General features: G+C 39.3%; 1 protein-coding gene across 3 annotated transcripts in view; it reads left to right on the forward strand.

The window, feature by feature from the left end:
• The first annotated feature begins 3,775 nt into the window (after nt 1-3,775).
• Nucleotides 3,776-20,776, forward strand: part of FBXO25 (F-box protein 25) — a 107,918-nt gene continuing 90,917 nt past the window's right edge. For all 3 annotated transcript variants that reach the window (XM_075556406.1, XM_075556407.1, XM_075556408.1), the window contains exons 1-2: nt 3,776-3,923; nt 12,157-12,294. In XM_075556406.1, the coding sequence (XP_075412521.1) occupies nt 12,164-12,294 (131 nt within the window). In that variant the 5' untranslated portion in view covers nt 3,776-3,923; nt 12,157-12,163. The remainder of the gene's footprint in view (nt 3,924-12,156; nt 12,295-20,776) is intronic.

The following is a 20,776-nucleotide window of genomic DNA, read 5'->3' on the forward strand; positions in this document are numbered from 1 at the left end:
CTTTATGCCCGTGAACCATGATGAGACCTGTGCAAGCCCCGGAGAAGCATCTAGTGCCTTTGGATACACAAGACTTTTTACCCACAAGCCTGTGATCTTCCTGAATCTTGCATCATTGCTTGTGGCTGCATGAGTCTAAAGAGGGATTTATGGACTAGTATCAGGCTGTGGACTTGATCTGACCAGGCTGGTATGTTTTCCTGATATATAACTGCTTCTTAATATAAAGCTTAGACATATATGAGTGTCTCTGGATTTGCTTCTCCAGTCAACCTGGCCTCGCACACAGGGCTTGGTTAAGTTCACCTTAGTCCTCATAGTGACATCTTCTTTAACCCTTTACCAATGCCTTTTGGTGGGAATTTGCCCAATCTAATGTTTCGTATAATCTCTTGACTGCTGCTGCCATGGCCATTGATTGGGTACCTATGTAAAATAAAACCCTTGACATCTTTAATTTTTTTCTATGTATCATAATTTTGCTTCTTGGTCCAATTGTGAGGATTTTTTAATGTTGAAGTATAATTCATATTAAAGGTTAGCCTTTGATTTTCATCAGCAAATATATTTAAAATATATAATAATGTATATAATAGACTATTCATAATACACATATTAGAGAAGGAACACTTGTGCCACTGGAAGCTCAGTATTGGACTGCTAACCACAAGGTTGATGGTTCGATCTTGGGAGCCACTCCCCAGAAAAAACATGAAGCTATCTTCTCTGGCAAAGATTACAGCCTAGGAAACCCTAATAGGGTCACTATGACTGGGAATCAACATGATATTAATATGTTTGGTTGATATATTTTGTGTGTGTATGTGTGGGGGGGGGTGTAGAGAGAAAACAAATACTATGTATCCACATATACACCAAAGGAAGGATTAAAAATATTGCTTCTAGGGTTCCAGTTTATACAGGCATAGGTTTATTCCAAACAAAACATGTTTATGCATGCATGCATATACATTCAGTGGATCACTACATACAAATTGTCTCAGTCATACAAGTGTCTTAGTCTCTTTAGTTGTTGTTGTTACTGTTAGGTGCCATCAACTAATAGCAACCGTATGTACAACAGAACAAAGGACTACCTGGTTCTGGGCTGTCCTCACAATTGTTTTTGTTTGAGCCTATTGTTACAGCCGCTGTGGCAATTGATCTTGTCAAAGGCCTTCCTCTTGTTCACTGCCTCTCTTCTTAACCAAGTAAGATGTCTTTCTTCTGAGACTGGTCTTTCCTGACATGTCCAGTGTTTGTGAGACAATGTCACACTGTTCTTGTCTCTAATGAGCATGCTGGCTGTAGTTTCTTTCAAGACAGATTAGTTTACCTTTTTTTCAGTTCATGATACTATCAATATTATTTCCTGGCACCACAATGCAATGCACTGATTCTTCTTCAGTCTTCCTTATTCAATATTCAACTTTCACATACATATGAGGCCATCAAACAGTGCATGGCTTAGGTCAGGCACACCTTTGTCCTCAAGGTAACGTCCTTGTTATTAAACACTTTAAAGGGCAGCAGATTTACCCAATGAAATGCTTTATTTGGTCTCGACTGCTGCTTCCATGAGCATTGATTGTGGATCCAAGCAAGACAAACTCCTGGACAACTTCAATCTTTTCTCTATTTATCATGATGCTACCTAGTGGCACACTGGTGAGGATGGGCCATCTCTCTACTGATTGCTACTTTCTACCGCAAACTTCAATCCTCGATCTCCATTAGGAAGTGAAGATCCTTCACATCCTCATCACTTGCAGCAAGAAAGGTGGTGTCACTTGCATATTGAAGTCTTCCTCCAATCCTGATGCTCCATTCTAATTCATATAATCCAAACTTTTCAAATATTTGCTCAGCATACAAATTGAATAAAGTATGGTGAAAGGGTATAACCCTGCCCCACACCTTTCCCAATTTTAAACTATACAGTATTTCCTTGTTCAATTCGCACAAATGCCTCTTGGTCTGTGTACAAGTTCGGCAGGAACACAATGAAATGTTGAGGAAATCCATCTTTTCAAGTTTATCCATAGTTTGTTATGAACCACATTGTCAGATGCCTTGGCTTAGTCAATAAAACACAAGTAAACATCTTTCTGGTATTCCCTGCTTTGAACTAAGATCCGTCTGACATCAACAATTATATCCCTTGATCTATGTTTTTTTTTGGAATCTGTCCTGAGCCTCTGGTTGCTCCCTGTCAATGTATAGCTGAAAACTTTGTTCGGTGTTCTTCAGCAACATTTCATTTCCATATGATTTCCATGTTATTGTTGTATAATTTTCACATTCTGTTGGGTCACCTTTCATTGGAATAGATGCAAATAGGGATCTCTTCCAGTCAGTTGGCCAAGTAGCTATCTTCCAAATTTCCTGCCCTAGATAAGTGAGTTCTTCCAGTGCTTCATCAGCTTGTTCAAACATTCCAATTGGTAATCTATCAATTCCTGCAGCCTGGTTTTTGGCTAATGCTTTCAGTGCAGCTTGAACTTCTTCCTTCACTACCAGTGGTTCTTGCTCATAGTTTCCCTCTTGAAATGGTGAATGCCACCTGGTTCTTTTTAGTACAGCGACTCTGTGTATTCTTTCCATCCTCTTTTCATGCTTCCTGCATCATCCGATATTGTTCCCATAGAACCTTTCAATATAATGACCTGAGACTTGCCTTTTTCTGGAGTTCTTTTGGTGTAAGGTATATGCTGAGGGTGTGCTTCCCTTTGGCTTTCTCACTCTAGGTCTTTGCACAGTTCACTTTGATATTTGGGTTTGTCTTCTCGAGCTGCCCTATGAAATTCTCCAGTCAGCCCATTGCCTTGATCATTTCTTCCATTTATCTTAGTTATTCTAAGATTAAGAACAAGTTTCAGAGCCTCTTCTGACATTCACTTTGATATTTTTGTTTCTTGTCTTTCTAATAACAATTTGCTTTCTTCATGATTGATGTTGCCAATATAAGCCCATAGCTCATTGGTTCCTCTCTCGTTAGTGTTCAGCGTGTCCGATCTGTTCTTGAGATGTCCTTACAATTCTGGTGAGATAGATCGAAGGTTGTATTTTGGCTCCAATGAACTTGTTTCGGAGGATATCCAAACTGCCATTTTGATCTGGTGTGAATCAAGAACTGCAGAACTCTGTGGGAAGCACTAGAGAGTTGGAATCACTGCCTTAAGTGTATAGACATAGAAGATGTGTCAAGAAACAATAGCTTCACATTTTGATATTTTTGTAATGATTTCTATAATTTTTACTTAAACGTGTGTGCAAGATAACATTTTCCCATTACATTTCTTGAAGCACACACACGTGTGTAAATAGCTCAATGTGGAATGTGAGATTCAGTGCAGCAGCAGTTAAACTAGAGCAGGATATATATTTTTTAAAGGACATATTTTATCCTTTAGACAATTTTTATCAAAACATAAAGATTAAAATAGAGAGCTTCCATTTCGGTCTACCTCTAAGTGTTGATCAGTGTCATTTGCATTGTGAATCATGAGCCTGGACTCCCATATAACTTGTGTAAGGCAATTCTGAGAGTGTATCAGGGGGTGGCTGTGTGACCTTTTGATCACTCTACTTAGCAGCCCTGTCCAATCACCCATAAAGTCCCAAGTGCGTCTCTTCCCAGGCTGAGCCCTGGCGCTGCGCACGCCCTTTTCCCTCCACCACGCGCAGACCGGGCACGCGCGGAGCAGGGGCGTGGCGGCGCTCTCGACGCATGTGCACAACGCGCCGGCCTGCCGCGACAGAGGCGAGCCTCCGGTCCCACGGCCGGGGTAGCAACACTGCCACGCGGAGGCCGCACCGGCCAATCAGCGCGGCGCGGGGGCGGGGAATTCCCTCCCGGCGCTTCTCAAGAGGGAGCTGGTGACTTCCGGCAATAACCCGGGGACGCGGCCGCCGCCTGTCAGGTAGGCTTGGGGCTGACTGCCTGCGGGAGAGCTCTGGGCCCCCGCCACCTCACCGAGGGTCTCGCGTTCTGCCCTCGGCTTCGATTTCTCTGGGCATCCCCTCCGGGCCCTCCATGCCCCGCTGCGCTCGCCCTGCTGGGAGACCCGGCCCGTCGCCCACTACAGCCTGGGCGCCCCCTGCCCTCCACTGTGGCTCGCAGCTTGCGCCACACAGCCCCGCGTTCGTTCTGCTTCGTGCTTCCTCCTTTGTGCGCTCCCCTCGCGCGGTCGGCCTCGCCTTTGCCCCCCACTGCTCCCCTGCGGCAGTCTCTGGGGAGCTTCCTCTCTTCCCTCTACCTGCGACGCCCCCGCCCCGGCTTTTACTTCTCGGCGCCCCCAGCTCGACCCATCGCTTCTTTCTTCTGCCCCCCCCCCCTTCCGAGGCCCCTGTTCTCATCCAGCCCAGGTTACCCCGTTTGTTTAACCTTCTTCTGTTTCCCTGCTGCCTTCCTGCGGCTCCTGAGCCATCTTCTCCCTTACAGTGCTTTCCTTGCAGCTGACGTTTTTGAACTTTGCACGCTTCTCCTGTGATTAAGCTCAATGTTGGCCTTTCTATTAGACACCACCTTTCTCCGTGGGCCGATTTAAACTCCTTTTGAAAACTCGGGAATCTACGGGACTGTTGTTTCCCTATGAAGGTCCATTTCCCTTGCCCCATCCAAATCCTCTTGGCTAATCAGAAGAGACACCTTGCTCGTACTCCTTCATATTCCATTTCTCCCTCCTTTGCATGTCCTCCATTTCTATGAGGATCTGTGATTGTCTCCCAGCCTTCCTCCACTACGTCCCATTTCTGAATGTCCCAAAATTTCCATTTCTTGATAGCCTTTTTGAATTCAGTTCTTCATCCTAATAAGATACATTCACCTCTGACTGACCCTAAATTACTTTCCTTAAGTTATTTGGGAATAATTTAAGGAAAGAGAGCAATAGAGAAAAATCAAAAAGCTTATCAAATGGAGGACCATTCTTTCTTATTCCAGAAGCATATTTTTACAAAATTTATAATGGAGAAATAAGAAATAAAGAGAAAAATGAACTACTTTGCCAGTCTTTTGCAATGCATTTAAAACTGCCTTGCTGTTCATCTTCATTGTACCTTGTTTGTTTCTTTTTGTTTCTGCTATATATAGCGCTAGCTCTTGGTTTACACTCAGCACTTTTATTGTTTTGGAAGCCACTCTCATAACAGCTGTAAGTACTGTTTACCCTATTTCCTTTCCATCTCACGTAAACAACAAGTAGCACAATGTAGGCAGCTTGTAAAATTTTATTTAGTTAAGTTTCCTATAATGATTTCCTTGCGTTCGTGTTTTTTATATTCAGGTTAGTCATTATTTTACATCATATCTGGAGGTACATGCACTATAAGCTAAAAAATGTAAAATCCAGCAAACAAACAAAAAATCAAACTAATGGCAGACATCTGTTTTCCAGTATGTTCAATAATTGCTATAATGAAAGTACAAGGGGGTACCCCCACAAAACCAGAAAAGGCTCTGCAGGGTGAAGCTTTCCTAGTAGGAATTTTTCCCTTTAGGCTAGCATTGAGCAACTCACTCTGAGTTAGTGCACCCAGTGGTGTGGCCTGAGAAGGCTCTCTCTGATCACAGTGACTTTTTTCATAAAAGCAGTTTGCACAAACTTCAATTTTTTTGTGATGGCTGATTTAAGAGAACAGTGTGCCACTGTGAAATTTTGTTTCCTGCTCAGGAAAAATGCTGTAGAAACTGTTGTGATGTTGAACACAGCTTACAAGGATAGTGCTATGGGGAAAACTCAAGCGTATGAGTGGTTTTCTTGTTTCAAAAAAGGTGAAATGTCGATTGATGACAAACCTTGTTCTTGACGTCCGTCAACTTTCAGAATGATGAAATTGTCAACAAAATCCGTGTATTTGTGCCTGACCCTCTTAAGACCCTGCCTGACCATTGAAGAGATGGGGATGTTGTCTGGACTATCTTGGAGCTCAGTTCAGTGGATTTTAATGAAAAATTTGGGAATGAGAAGGATTGCTACAAAATATGTGTCTAGGGTTTTGACTGACCAGGAAAAATAGTGTCAAGTGGAAACATACCGTACTTTGAAAGAAAAGTGCTGAAGAGATCCAGACTTTTTTTCAAGGCCATTACTGGTGACGAAACATGGTGCTATTCTTATGACCCTCAAAGCAAACATCACCTCGCCCATTAAAGGCTCATCAAGTGAAATCAAAGATCTGGACAAGGTTCATTTGTTTTTTTTGACATGAGGGAGGATAGCGCATTTGGAGTTCATTCCACTAGGTCAGACTATTAATCAAGCATTCTATTTAGAGGTTCTGAAAAGACTGTGTAACAGTGTACAACAAAAAGGCCTGATTTGTGTTAGATTTTTTGCCACCACAACAATGCACACCGGGCATTTCAGTGTGCCAGTTTTTGGCAAAAAACAACATGCCACTCTTGCCCCATGTACCTTACTCACTTGACCTTGCTCCATGCAACTTCTTTTTGTTCCTGTGAATGAAGAGGGATATGAAAGGACAGCAATTTGATGACGTAGAAGAGGTGAAGAAAAAAATGAGAGAGGTGCTGTCAGCTATCTAAACAGATGAGTCTGAAAAAATGTTTCCATGAATAGAATAGCAGATTTGACAAATGTATTACATGACACGGAGAGTACTTTGAAAGTGATAAGGTTGTTTTGTAAAAAAAATAAAATACCTAGCTTTGGGAAGAAAAATCCAGTTTTAGGGGGTAGTTCCTCGTAGAATGGTCAAGAGCTTCAATCCTAGAGTGGGACTGTTTGATTTTTGAACCCCAGTTCCATCATACCTGGCCTGTTTACTTGACTATAAAATAGAGACATAAACCTGTAAACTGGGGTAATGACATTCCCTGTCTTGTAGGGTAGTGTGAGGACTAATAAAGATAATACATATAAATTATTCAGACTAAGGACTAGCTATGCGCTAATGGAACATGCATCATTATCCTTCGTGAGGGAAATGCTGCTTGAAGGTAATGCATAAGCTCGTTGAAGGAAAGCCTATTTCGGTTATTCCTGTTTCTCTCATGAAAGGAGTTTTCTCTCGCAGCACAATTTCATGGAGTCCCAATGTCCCGTAGTACCCCACCACTATGTACTGTCATGTACAATTAAGATTAAGGGATTTCAGATAATTTGGATTTATATTTAAGACAATATGGCCTCGGAGAACCTATGACATCAACTGGTATAAAATATATTGAAAACTGATAAATTATGTAAGGCATTTCACAACTGAGTAGATGCACTTTTCTGTAGTTGCTCTTAATTGGTAATTTTCAGGGGTAATTATTAGATGTTTTGTATTTGGGAATTTCAAAAATAAGGTACTTTTAATGAAAAGTTATCACATAACAAAAACATTTACATGAAAAGTGTTGGATCATCATCATTTTGGAAGTTTTCTGGTTTACGAAATCAGATGCCTCAGATTGGGATTATTTTTGGAAATTTGAGATGCAGGCCTTCTAAATGACAATGGTGGGTATAGCTTTTCCCTTTTGGCATTTTTGTTACTTTTCAAAAAATATGTATTTCTAAAGCTGAAAAAAACATTCAGCTATCCTAATTCTTCACAGAATTGTTAAAGTAAAATGAATTATATATAGAATTTTGATAGTTAAAAGAAAGTTTATTTTAATGGAAACACCAAACTGATTTTTAATTATGGTATACAGTGGAAACTATTCATACATGTTCCAGGGATTGCTTGTGAGCTTTGAAGATAAGTGTATTAAATGGTGAGTGGGTGTAGTGTCTAGATGGATAAGCACAATGTTTGTGTGTTATTGAGTTTAAAAATATTTTATTTGGTGAGGGTACAGGAATGTACAGATCTAGAGGGGTCTGTCAGCAAGAAGTTTCTGTTGCCCAATTAGTTCTGCTTCCATTTATCCATTTGATCTATTCTACATGCTCTGACAAATTATTATTCTCAGAATAATACTCTGCTCATATCTCCGACATTGCTCAAAAACATTTAATTATGAAAATAATAAAGTCCAAACACCTGTGATATTTAAAGTCTAGCTTGATCTAGCTTCTAGTCACCTTCCACTGTACCACAAGAGTTTCTCACAAGAGTCTTCCATCTCAGCGGACCTAACCAACTTCTTTTCCTCAAGTGTGCTGGATGCAGTCCCACCTTTACTCTTTTCACCCAGCTTTCCTATGACTGGTGGCTGCTTGTTTGTATCCTTGCCTCACAGTTCACGTAAGATCTAACCATACTTAAAGGCTATTCTCATGTCCGGCTTTTTTTCACAGGCTTCCCAGATGACTCAGGTTTTACTCTGGGTTTCTTTAAATCAGTCCCTCTTTATCACTTATTCAGTGCTTATATTATGTGTGTGATTATAGATGCCGGTTTCTGTTACATTAATGTATGTTTTCATGTGTTCTTGTGTGTGTGCGCACGAGAGAGAGAAAGAGTGAGCACATTTTGGTGATTTTTTGTTTTTCCTTCTCTTAATCTTGATTGCGCCTATATTTCGGGCCAGGGATACATAGTTTAATATGATACAGTTAGTCAATGGCAACGTGTTTGTTATTGATGTAATCCTGTATTTAGTCCATCAGCAAGATTTTTCAGGTCTGTCATTCGATTTGATTTTAAAGACAGAATTCTGAATGCTCACGTTCAATTTGACATTGACAGTTACTTTGGCAATGGTTGGAGACAGTACTGGCAGCCAATTTTTCTGTAGTACATTTTTTATAAGACTAAAGTTGCCGGGCAAACATCATGATCTTTGTCTTCTTTTATAGTACCTACATCTCTACCTTAAAGAAAATCAGATGAGTAGTATTGTAGATAGTCTTGACAATTCGGTGGATTAACTGCATACAGAATAGTGCTTTCCATTTTAGGGTAATTGTATTTTTTAATATTAAAAACAACAACAAAAAACACCTTACCATCATCAAGTTGATACTGACACCTGGTGATACTATAGGACAGGGTAAAACTGACACTGAGTTTCCAAGATCATTATTACTCTTTACCGGAGTAGAGAGCGCTTTATCTGGTATTTTTGAACTGCTGACCTTGCCGTTAGTCGCTTAGCACATAATCACAGTACCATGAGGGCTCCTCTAAATATTTCAATATGTTGGTGTTTCTCATCATTCATGTAGCCTCTATAATGTAATTATTCTACATTAGAGAAATATCCCATGTCAACGTTAATACAAGATTAATGTAAAACATACTTTAGTTCACAAGAGCAGCAACCTTTCAGTAGTGAAATAAATACCTTGTATACATTCCATTGTCACCACACTTGTCTTCTTTATAACCCTTTCCTCTCTCTTACTCATTTCTTTTTGGAAATGCATTATGCCCTTAACTTCCTACATTTACCCCTACCTCTGGCTCACTCTTTGCAGTTACCTTTCTGGGCTCATTTTCATCTGATTTTCCCTGAAATATTGGTAATTCTTAAAATCTTTGTTTAATTTTCTTCTTTTCCCTCTCAAGAAACACTTTCTGTGTGATAATCATTTCCATGACTTTGATTATGATCAGAATGTCTTTTGTCTCCACCCTACTCTGTCTTCTGAGCCACAGATTCACAGACTCCTCCTCATCTAGTCATTCAATATCTATTTATTGGGACCCATGTATCACCTGATATTGTCCAAGTTTAATGAGATTTCATTCTAAAGAAGACATCTCATTCTCTTGGAGGAACACAGATAGTAAACAAATAAATGAACTTCTTTCTATGGAGAAGCAAAGCATGCCCGTGAGACTGTCGGAGTGGCGTAGGAGGGCAAGGGAGCTCTGTGGCGAAGGTAGCTTTTCTGGGGAGGGGCTTTTTCTCCACCATAAGCAGTGTTTATTTTCCGTGTTAAATTGGGTATGCACTGTGGTGTGCCGTCGGTTTGTATTCTTGAAGTCCTCGTGCAGAATTGCATTCTCGTTGAAGAAGCCAGTTCCATTCTGGATCCCCTCGACACATACACTGATATCAGATCTAGTATGCAAAGAAAAGGTACATATACAAAAGCTTCATTTAAGTTGCCTATTTTGCAATAAGATTAAAAATATGAGTCAGAGTGTGAATATAAAACTCAGAGCTCCATCGGGAATGACTGATGGAAGTTCTTTCCGCACCTGTGTTAAAACGTCTGGGAAATGTGTTAACACTTGTCCTCAGCATATCACATTCATTTGTTCATTTTAAGTGATTTGGGAGATGGCAATTAGTGATTTGGAATTAGTAACCTGGACACCTAAGGTCATTCTTAACCCTCACTGTGGTCGTGAATCACGTGTGGAACTTTAAAAACAAAAATGAAAAACTTACACTGAACTTCCCCTGATCCCATAGAAGTGTCATTTACTTGGTCTGGGGTAAGGCCAAGCCTTAGAGTTTTCCAAATGCCTCCCAGGCTGACATCTGCATGCGCAGTAAGGAATGAGACCAGATACAGAGTTCCATGGAACAGGAAGAACTAGCCCGTAAGGCCTCTCTCCCTCAGCAAACGGTAAACTTCATGATGCCAATAATGTTATATTTTAAGTCGTAGTTTTTATACCTGAAACTTAGGATAAGGCCTTTCCAGTTTATTAGCTCCATTTTCTAGTTTGCCCTGAAGGGATATTGAACTTAATGCATGTCCAAAATAGAAATCAGCATAACTCCATATTTTAGCAAAATCCTGCTGATCCATCAATGTTTCTTATCTCAGACACTTAAATCCTAAATTTTTCTCTCACATATGCCATCAGTCTTTAAGTGCTTATGGTTCAGTGTCATTGAACTTTGAACTCAGTTCCTACTTAGAACAGCACTGAGTACAACAGAATAAAACACTGTCAGGTCCTACCCCAACCTCACCATTGTTCTGGCAGAGAACATTGTTGCAGATGCTGTCATTCCATCTTCTTGAGGGTCGTCCTCGTTTTTAATGACCCTCTTCTTGACCAAGCACAGTGTCCTCCAGAGACTGATAATATGTCTAAAATATGTGAGACATAGCGTCCCAATCCTAATTTCCAAGGTGCATTCTGATTATACTTCTAAGACAAATTGGTTTGTTCTTGTAGCAGTTGATTATATATTTAGTATTTTCATCAAACCTTTCTTTAAAGTCATCCCTTCTCTGTTTTCCTTTTTCATGGCCTAGCTTTCTCATGCATATGAAGCAAGTGGAAACACCCAATGACTTGAGTCACGAACTCCTTCATCTTCTAAGTTCTACTTCCTAAATATTTCTAGGCTCTTTCTCTCTATCCTATTGCAACCATCATATATATATATATATATATATATATATATATATATATATATATATATATATCTTAACCAACATTCCGTAACCCGTAACCTCCGGTCCTAATTATGTTTTTATCTCAGCAACTCTGCCCCCACCCTATTTATCCATTCTCTACCTGTTCACAGTACTTTGCAGTGCTAGTATCTAGACAATTTCTTATTTCCTTAAATCTCTTTATTGGCCCACCTGATTGACTTGAGAGTAAAATTCAACTCCTCTGACATCATCTGGACTTTAATAATTTCTTTATTCTTCTTTTTAGCCACTTCCCACTCCATCTCTTAGATTCAAACTTCCAATTGAACTACTTACATTTGCTGAATATCGTTTAAATGATGTTTCTTCTAACTGCTGAGAGAGCATTTACTATTTTGAACAATATTCCCTATTCTTCCCTTCTTCTCTTTCCCTCCTACTTGTTCTTCTGATATAAATTGTCCAAAACCAGCCCATGCTTTCCACTGATAGCATTTCTACTGGATGTAGAATTTCCCCATAGAGTTTCTAAAGCTTAAATCTTTATAGATGCCATATCTTTCTCCCACAGAATGCTGGTGGGTTTGAACTGCCTAACTTTTGCCTAGCAGCTGAGCTCTTTTACCACTGAGCCACTCCTTGGTATAATCTGTCACTTCTGACGAACTTTTCATGGCATATACAGTATGAGGCTGTGAATCCACCAGGGCTTACTCCTATCTTAGCACTTGGGCACAACCAAGTCACCAAATTATTTTGACATTAAAGTTTAGCAGATCTTTAAATATTAATCAATAATTTTACAATAACTTTATCCTTTAAGATTAATGAATAAGCATTCTAAATGAAAAGAAACTTTTGTTAATTATATATACACTTTTAACAAAAATTAACTTTTTAATAGGAGAACTATGCCATTTTTGGGTCAGGACTGGAGATCTCCTGGATGGAGTTGGATTAAAACGGAAGATGGCTGGAAAAGATGTGAATCCTGTAGCCAGGAACTTGACAGTGAGAATCAGTGTAACATCAATCACAGCATGTAAGTTACAGCTAAGCAGATCCATCCACACCATTTGTTAGCTTACCATTTATTGTTTTGGCTTACTATTTATTGTTTAATCTATTTTTTTCAAGTCACTGCAAACCTTTATAACTTGTACTTTTGCTGGGAATTTTCCACACAAAGGTGGCATAAGAAAGCAAGTTATTTGGTGAGAGAATTAGCTTAATGAATTGTTTAATATCCACAGTTAGCTTTCTTCTTTTTATTTAAATTTTTAATCTTCACAATAATCATTGAGGTTGCTATAAATATTACCCATTATACCTAGCCTGAGGAAATTAGAAGATAAAGGATTGGAAGCATATACCAGAAATTCAAAATAGTAGTGGTATACAAAGGAGAGAAATATGTTTTTCTCTCTCAATAGTCTGTGTTTATATAGTGATTTTACTCTGTAAAATTGTAAGGGAACCTGCAAGTCTGGCTAGACCAGAAGATGTACACTGGTACAGATAGGAACAGGAAACACAGGGAATCCAGGGCGGGTGATCCCATCGGGACCAGTGGTGTGAGTGGCGATACTGGGAGGGTAAAGGGAGGGTGGGTTGGAAAGGGGGAACCGATTACAAGGATCTATGTGTGACCTCCTCCCTGGGGGACGGACAACAGAAAGGTGGGTGAAAGGAGACGTCGGACAGGGCAAGATATGAAAAAATAATAGTTTATAAATTATCAAGGGCTCATGAGGGAGGGGGAAGCAGAGGGAGGGGGAAATTAGGAGCTGATGCCAGGGGCTTAAGTGGAGAGCAAATGTATTGAGAATGATGAGGGCAATGAATGTACAAATTTGCTTTACACAATTGATGTATGTAAGGATTGTGATAAGATTTGTATGAGCCCCTAATAAAATTTTTTTAAAATTGTAAGGGAACCTACTAACCTCTCTTGTTACTCTGACATCCCAAGTGTGCAGCCTCATCTGTACAGTTGCTCCTACATTATTTATTACCACACCTGAATTCTATTTGGTAAGGGAGAAGAAAAGAACATACTCTTAAATAAATCTCAGTGGAACAACCCAATGGTCACAGATGTCTTATCTGCTCATTGGCTAGAGCACTAACTGCAAGTGCAGTTGGGAAATGCAGTTTTTCTTCTGGGTAGTCCAAATTAAAAGTAGAGATTGCATTAACTTAGAAGCAGGTTAGAGTGACTACTAGGTTAATTAATTTTGTTAATTTTTATAAATAGGCATGAAAATAAGATACTTTTAAATGTGCCTCTCCTTACTTTTCACTATTATAGAATTGAAGATGCAAAGGAAATAAGAAAGTGTGCAGTTCAACATAGTTGCTATAGGAGCAACCAACCAGTGGATTTTCTGAATCCTAATTAATCTGCTCTTTCAAGTAACATACCTAGAATTATTAGAGTTAATAATGATGACACAAATGTCAAGCCCCATTTTGAATACTGCTTTCTTTGGGGGTTTTTGGATACTTTTATTGGAGGCTCTTACATCTCTTATCACAATCCATACATTCATCCATTGTGTCAAGCATATTTTCATATATGCTGTCATTATCATTTTCAAAGCATTCTCTTCCCACTTGAGCCCCTGATGTCAGTTACCCCTTTTCCTCCTCCCTCCCCCACCCACCCTCCCTCATGAACCCTTGATAAGTTATAGATTATTATTTCCATATCTTACATCATCCTCCGTTGCTCTTCACCCACTTTTCCATTATTGTCCCCCTGGGAAGGGGTTCTAGATTGATCCTTGTGATTGATTCCCCCTTTCTCCCCCAACCATCCCCTAATCCTACTGGATCTCTACTCTCATTTGATGACTTTATTTAGACTGTATTGCATATGTTGGAATTTCAGATCATTTTACTATAGAACACTCTTTGATACCTAGAAGATTCCTCTTTAACTACATTTAAGGAACCCTAGTCACGGTATAGTTGTATGAGTTGGCCTGCTAACTGCAAGTTCAGACTATAGACAGTCCCCTGGAGAAAGATAAGGCTGATTGCTCGGTAAAGATATATAGTCTCAGAAACCCAAAGGGGCAGTTCTCTTCTGTCCTTTGAAGTCACTATGAATCCGAATTGAATCAATTCCATGGCAGTCGGTTTGGGCATTTTGGATAGTATTTTTCTGAAACTGTTGAAGTAGAATGATGTTAGATTGGATGGAGTACATATTGAAGTGGGGAAGACCAATTCAAATTTCTAGTCAATCAGGAGTAATGACGAATACTTGCCCAAAACCAATCTGTGCAGTTGGACTGGCCATGGGGATCAGTCGGGGACTAAGTAACAGCGTGGGTACGGCCGAATGAAAGCCAGAGACTAGCTGAGGTTGGGGCTGGGTGAAGATGGGAAGCACTGTGATAATGCTGCCACTCAGTTTTGTGTTAGATGATTTAGAAATTGTATGATTTTTTAAACGTTTTATTAGGGGCTCATATAACTCTTATCACAATCCATACATACATCAATTGTGTAAAGCACATCTGTACATTCATTTCCCTCATCATTTTCAAAGCATTTGCTTTCCACTTAAGCCCTTTGCATCAGGTCCTCTTTTTTCCCTCCCTCCCCGCTCCCTCATGAGCCCTTGATAATTTATAAACTATTATTTTGTCCTATCTTGCCCTGTCCGACATCTCCCTTCATCCCCTTTTCTGTTGTCCGTCCTCCAGGGAGGAGGTTACGTGTAATGCAAGACTCCTGAAGAATAGTATCTAGATCAGTGGCTCGAAACCTTCCTAAGCCTTGACGCTTTAATATAGTTCTTTGTGTTGTGGTGACCCCCCAATCATAAAAGTATTTTCATTTCTACTTCATCACTGTAATTTTGCTACTGCTATGAATCAGGCGACCCCTGTGAAAGGGCCATTCAACCCCCAAAAGGGTTGCAGCCCACAGGTTGAGAACCACTGATCTAGATACTATCTCTAGCCTTAAGAATTCCCAGGTTTTGCTAATCACATTTAAGTGTTAGCAACTGTAGGTACTATGAAGGATCCACAAAGATTTTACCAATTGCCCTTCTATGAAGCTGAAATTTAGTAAAGGAAGTTATAAGCAAGTATATCATCTTCAGTTCTTAACAGCAATGACTTGAGGTTTCCACTCTCTTTGTATTTTGTAATTTTTTCTATATTACTATTTTTATTTATATCACTTTAATTATTTTATACCAAATTTTTAATACTTTAAGGTTTATTTTTATTATGCCAGGTAGTCATAACAATGGAGGCCATCATTAAATAGATATTCTATGAAAATTATCTTCAAATCTAGTAATTCTCAAGTTGCCCCATGTTGGTTGAATTTTGTAAAGAGCATTTTTCAAAATTGTGAGTCTTACAAGGAAACAAGATCAAAGAAGTTGTATTCTTGGTTCTTTGTGAGAAAAGGAAAGAGGATGCAGAGGTACAGATAACTCATGCGATTTCTGTGGCCCTTCAAGTAATAACTTACCTTTGTAGGTGACCATCCTGTGTCTATTTATTTAGTTAAATCAATGACCCTCTTGCAATTTTAGTGCTTTTCCATTAGGATTTTCAGTGTATTATTGTAGGTTTTAGTAAAAATCCATGGCCTTTACTATATATTTTCTTTAGTAACTGAAAATAAAATTGTTAAATAAGTGATTTCAAAACTCAGGTGCAATATTAAACTCAGCCTTAAATGTTGCAGGCAGTATTTGCTACTATTACTTTTCCGATTAATTATTTAATTTGGTTTGCAAACTGCTCTCACTGCCTTTCTTTTCATTTTCCCTTAAGATTTTCCATTTGTCATTTTAAGAGTAAAACAAATTCATTGTTAGCCAACAACAAAAATCATATAATCTTCAAGTATATAAAATGAAAGTGAAAGTTCTTTTTCACCTGAAATCATATGAATGTACTACATAAGTATCCAGCTATTTAGCCTTCTCCAGACAACCAAGTCTACAAAGTTTTCTCTACAGTCGAAATTGTGCAATTATTAAGAATGACTTATTTCAGCATCCATTTGTATGACTCACAACACGTATCCTCTTCATTTGTAGTAATTTATGTCAATTAGCCACTCATGCCTGTGGCCTGTTCCTCATCCCAAATCATGAATTCAGAGGTCCCAGCCTTTCAGTATAATAGTCCCCTCTCCTCTCCTTACAGGTTTCCTGATTGGTACCTAGTTAGTTTCCAAACTCCTTGCTATCGAGTTGATTGCTGTTTTTCTTCTTGTATCAATCGTCTCTTATTCTTATCTCTTTTAATCCAGTTTATATTATGTGATTTATTGTTTCAGCAACACTCTTACCAACACCTTAATCATCCATTGGTATCCATTTTCTTTAATATACCCACATGGCAAATTCTGAATCCATATAACCAATATATGAACATCTAGAAAATGCAAGAAATAATAACTCAGTCCAGAGACCACATGGGCTTATTATAAACTCATATATTCACTCACCCATTTGCTAACTCATTCATTCAGTGCTTGCTGTCCTTGTTTGCTCACTCATTTCTTTTTGTCAGTCTTACTCTTCAGCTTCTTCATCAGTAAACCAGTCTTTATTGACAAGCTGCTGTGTGCCAGATGGACCCTTAATTCTGCCCAGCAGTTCTACTACATTTGTTTGTTCCACTGCTCTTCATAAATACTATTTCACACATTCTTCACTGTCTTCCAACTTCTGACTCTTTTCCATCCTAGATTCTTAGAAGATAAGCTTCACTTCATCGCTTCACTGAGAAATCTGAAGCCATCAGACTCATTCTCAGAGGCTTACTCGTTTGGTTTTAAACTTTCATTGTCATCCATTTGATCCTGAATACAACTCTGATATATTCAGGATAAGAAACAGATTTTAACAGAATTAATCACCTCCCAGTAAACAAGCATTATGTTGGCCCTCCTTGTTGCAATCCTTACCTAACAATATGTTCTGCAGAAGTAGTCAAACATCATTGCTCAAGAGGAAGGAGAAAAAATACGTTTCTCTGTTTATAAATGGGAAGGAGAAAACTCTTCCCCTCCTGAAAGAATTTTCTTGGAAAAGCTATAGGCCTGAATCCTAACCCCAACTCTTGTCTGTAGGTAAAATCTCTTGAGGCGCCAACTATCTTAGATAATAGTGGTGTTTCAAGTGTTATTGTCACAATTAATGTTTCATCCATTCTGTCTACAGTGTTTGCGTATTTACTGTGAATTCTTTATGCTGGGATACAGCAGTAAACAAAACACAAAAGCTCTCTTGCTCTCTAGTGAGAGAGACAGTGAACAAGCAAATTATAAATGTAACTTGCTCAGGAAAATAAGTGCTGAGGAAGAAATAAACAGGAGTAAGATGTAAAATTGACCAATGGCCATGTGTTTATGTGGGTGGCATAGTATATAATAATCTAATAGCTCAGTGAAAAAGGCATGGATTTAATTCATACTTTGAGCGTTGAAAGAGCTAACCTACAGACACTTGAGAGAAGAGCCTCCCCGGTTGAAGTAATAAAAAGTGCAAAGCCTTCCAAATCAGGAGTATGCCTGGTATATTTAAGTTACAGCAAGAAATCCATTATGGCTTAGAGGAAATGCTGTGCATTAAGGGGGGGAGACCTAAGAAACCAAACCCACTGACATCCAGTTGATTTTTATTCTTAGTGTCAGGGTTTTCAAGACTATAAATGGTTATAGGCACAGTCTCATCTTCCTTATGTGAAGCAGCTGGTGAATTTGAACGGCCTGCCTTAGTGTTAGATGTCCAATGCTTATCCCAAAGCACCACTAGGGTCCCTGAGGGAGAATGCAGTAGGAGGCAAATTATGTAGGAACTGGTAGGTCATAGCAAAGATGAGCTTTTATTCGAACAAGTTTGGGAGTCAGAGGGTTTGAGGGGAGGAATGATAGTGTCAGTTTATTCCATGGGATCGTTTGGGCTATGGTGTTAGAAGTCGAGCAGAAGCAGGTGGACTAGTGCTCAAGATGCTATTGGTATGACCAAGGATGGAGATAGTGATAGGATGGAAAGGGCCCCAATTCTAGCAGGATACGGTAGGTGGAGCTGGCAGGTCTGCTGACAGACTGAATGCTCGGATGTGTTGTAGTGAAAAGGAAAAGGCAAGGATGACAGTAGGGGTCCAGCCTTAGCAAATGAAAAAATGTTCCATTCTCTCCACTAATATTTTAATACAGATCTTCAGTGTATTTGCATAGATTCTGAGGGACTAGGAGCAGAATTGCTAAGTCTCCGGGTGTTCAAAATTACCATCTAATGAAGTTATGTCAGTTTATGTACCTGCTCATCTGACTGCAGGACATATTGCTTTTCTTCATTTGTCATTCCTTGAAAATCTTTTTATTTTAGTATATAGAGATTTAGCTCATTGTTTATAAAGAATGTATTTGATTATATAGGTTGAACTACCCTAGCTTATTTACTCTGGCTTTTACTGATAGCATTTTGGTTATTTCCTAGTTTTTACTGCTTTGAAAAGCTTGTGTTGCTCATCTGTGCATATTTCTTTGCATACATGTGTCATTATCTATGAAGTCTAAATTCCTAGATGTAGAATAGCATATTAAAAAATTTTAGTATTAGAAAATTATTCTCCAGAATGTCGCACTCAATTTATACCCTCAATGGTAGTATATAAAAATGTCCTCATATTTTATCCAAGATGCTGTGCTTGTTTGTGCAATTTTTGCTGTACTGGTTACAGGAGTGAAATTTTTGGCTGAGTGACATGCAACCATGTGACCCAGTGTAGACGATACCTGCACAGAGAGAGGGGTACTTTTTCTTCATATAATGAGGCTCTCTGCTCTCCATGTCATATGCGTGTGTGGAGGGGCCTTCAAACACTTTGTAGAAAAATTCCATTGTCTTATTTTTATTCCTGACATCAAATGAGAATTTTAATATTTTGTCTGTTTCATCTACTAGTATTTTAAAATAATTTTGCCTATACCATGTCTTAAGGACCCCTGGTGGGAAATGGGTTATGTGTTGGGCTGCTAACCACAAGATCAGCAGTTCAGAACTACCAGCTTCTCTGAGAGAGAAAGACGAAGCTTTCTGCCCCCTAAAAAGTTAGTCTGGGGAACCCACGTGCACAGTTCTGTCCTGTCCTATAGGATCTCTAGGAGTTCTAGTTTACTCAAAGGCAGTGAGATACTATGTCTTTGTATATCTTTTTTTGGCTGCATTTAAAATGTTTATTTAACATTTAAGTTAGATGGTTACAGAATAAATTATCTTTCTTACATTAAATAACAAATTAAACCTTCCAATATCTTGCCCTGTTTCCATAATTTTTTGCCCATCTTCCTCTTGCTGAATAGTGTCTTCCCTTTGCCTGTCTACTCTCTAGCTTGTGACTGACTTCTCCTTCCTTCTATCCCCTTCTTTTTCAATAAATATCTTGAATTCTTAGGGCCTTCTAAGCACAGGACATCTTTGGATGTGAAATACACCTTTGAAGCTACAGGTACTCTGTCACTCTACAGTGATATACAGGCTAGCTCCTACTCCAGAGACATCCTAAACCACTCGCAACAACTCACTGCCTCTTGTTGAGTCTGACTCACAGTGAGCCTGCCTCTGTGGGTTTCCAAGGCTGTAAATCTTTACAGGAGTAGAAAGCTTTGTCTTTCCCTGTGGAGCTGCTGGTGTTTTGAACTGTGCTGCCCAACAATAGCCCACCAATCTACCAGGGCTCCTCAGAGCTCCTCTCAAAAAACAAAAAACCCCAAACACTCAAGTTAATGCCAACTCATAGTGACTGTATAGGACAGTAGAAGTGATCCTGTGGGTTTCCAAGACTTTTCAATGGAGTAGAAAGATCCACCTTTCTTCTATGAAAGATGGTGGTTTTGAACTGGTGACCTTGGAGATAGCAGTCCAGTGCATAACCCTCTGCCACCAAGGCTCCTCTACAACTGTAACAATAAAGACCTTTCTGCTCCACCCCCACCCACACCACCTAGCCACCCACTGAGAAGGGTTTGCTTGTTTTCCAGGGTTATAAATTTATTGTTCCTTCTCCCCCTGCAACCAGTTGTTTTAAGAGCTTTCCTGTGGATTCCAGCCCGTAGCTCCCTCAGGTCTAGTAGAACAAAACACTGCGTGATCTATGCTGTCTTCACTCTCTACTGCCCTTGCATCCGTTGTGGCAGCCACTGTGTCAGTCCCTTTCCTTGACGCTCTTTTCTTTCTTGTTGACCCTCTGCTCTATCAAGCATGATATCCTTTCAAAGTATGTAAGACAGTCTCACCTTCCTCTCTTCCAAGATATACCCTGGCTGAATTTCTTCCCACATAGATTTGTTTACTCTTCTAGCAGTCTATGGGATGTTTAATTTTCTTCACCAACATGATAATTCAAAGACATCAATTCTTTTTTGGTCTTCCTTATTCACTGTCCAGCGTTCATATATACAGGAGACTGAAAATGCCATGACTTGGATCAGGCCCATTTTCCTCTTTAACATCTTTGCTTGTAACACTTTGA

The sequence above is a fragment of the Tenrec ecaudatus genome, chromosome 8, assembly GCF_050624435.1.
Source record: "Tenrec ecaudatus isolate mTenEca1 chromosome 8, mTenEca1.hap1, whole genome shotgun sequence".
In the NCBI taxonomy this organism is placed as follows: Eukaryota; Metazoa; Chordata; class Mammalia; order Afrosoricida; family Tenrecidae; genus Tenrec; species Tenrec ecaudatus.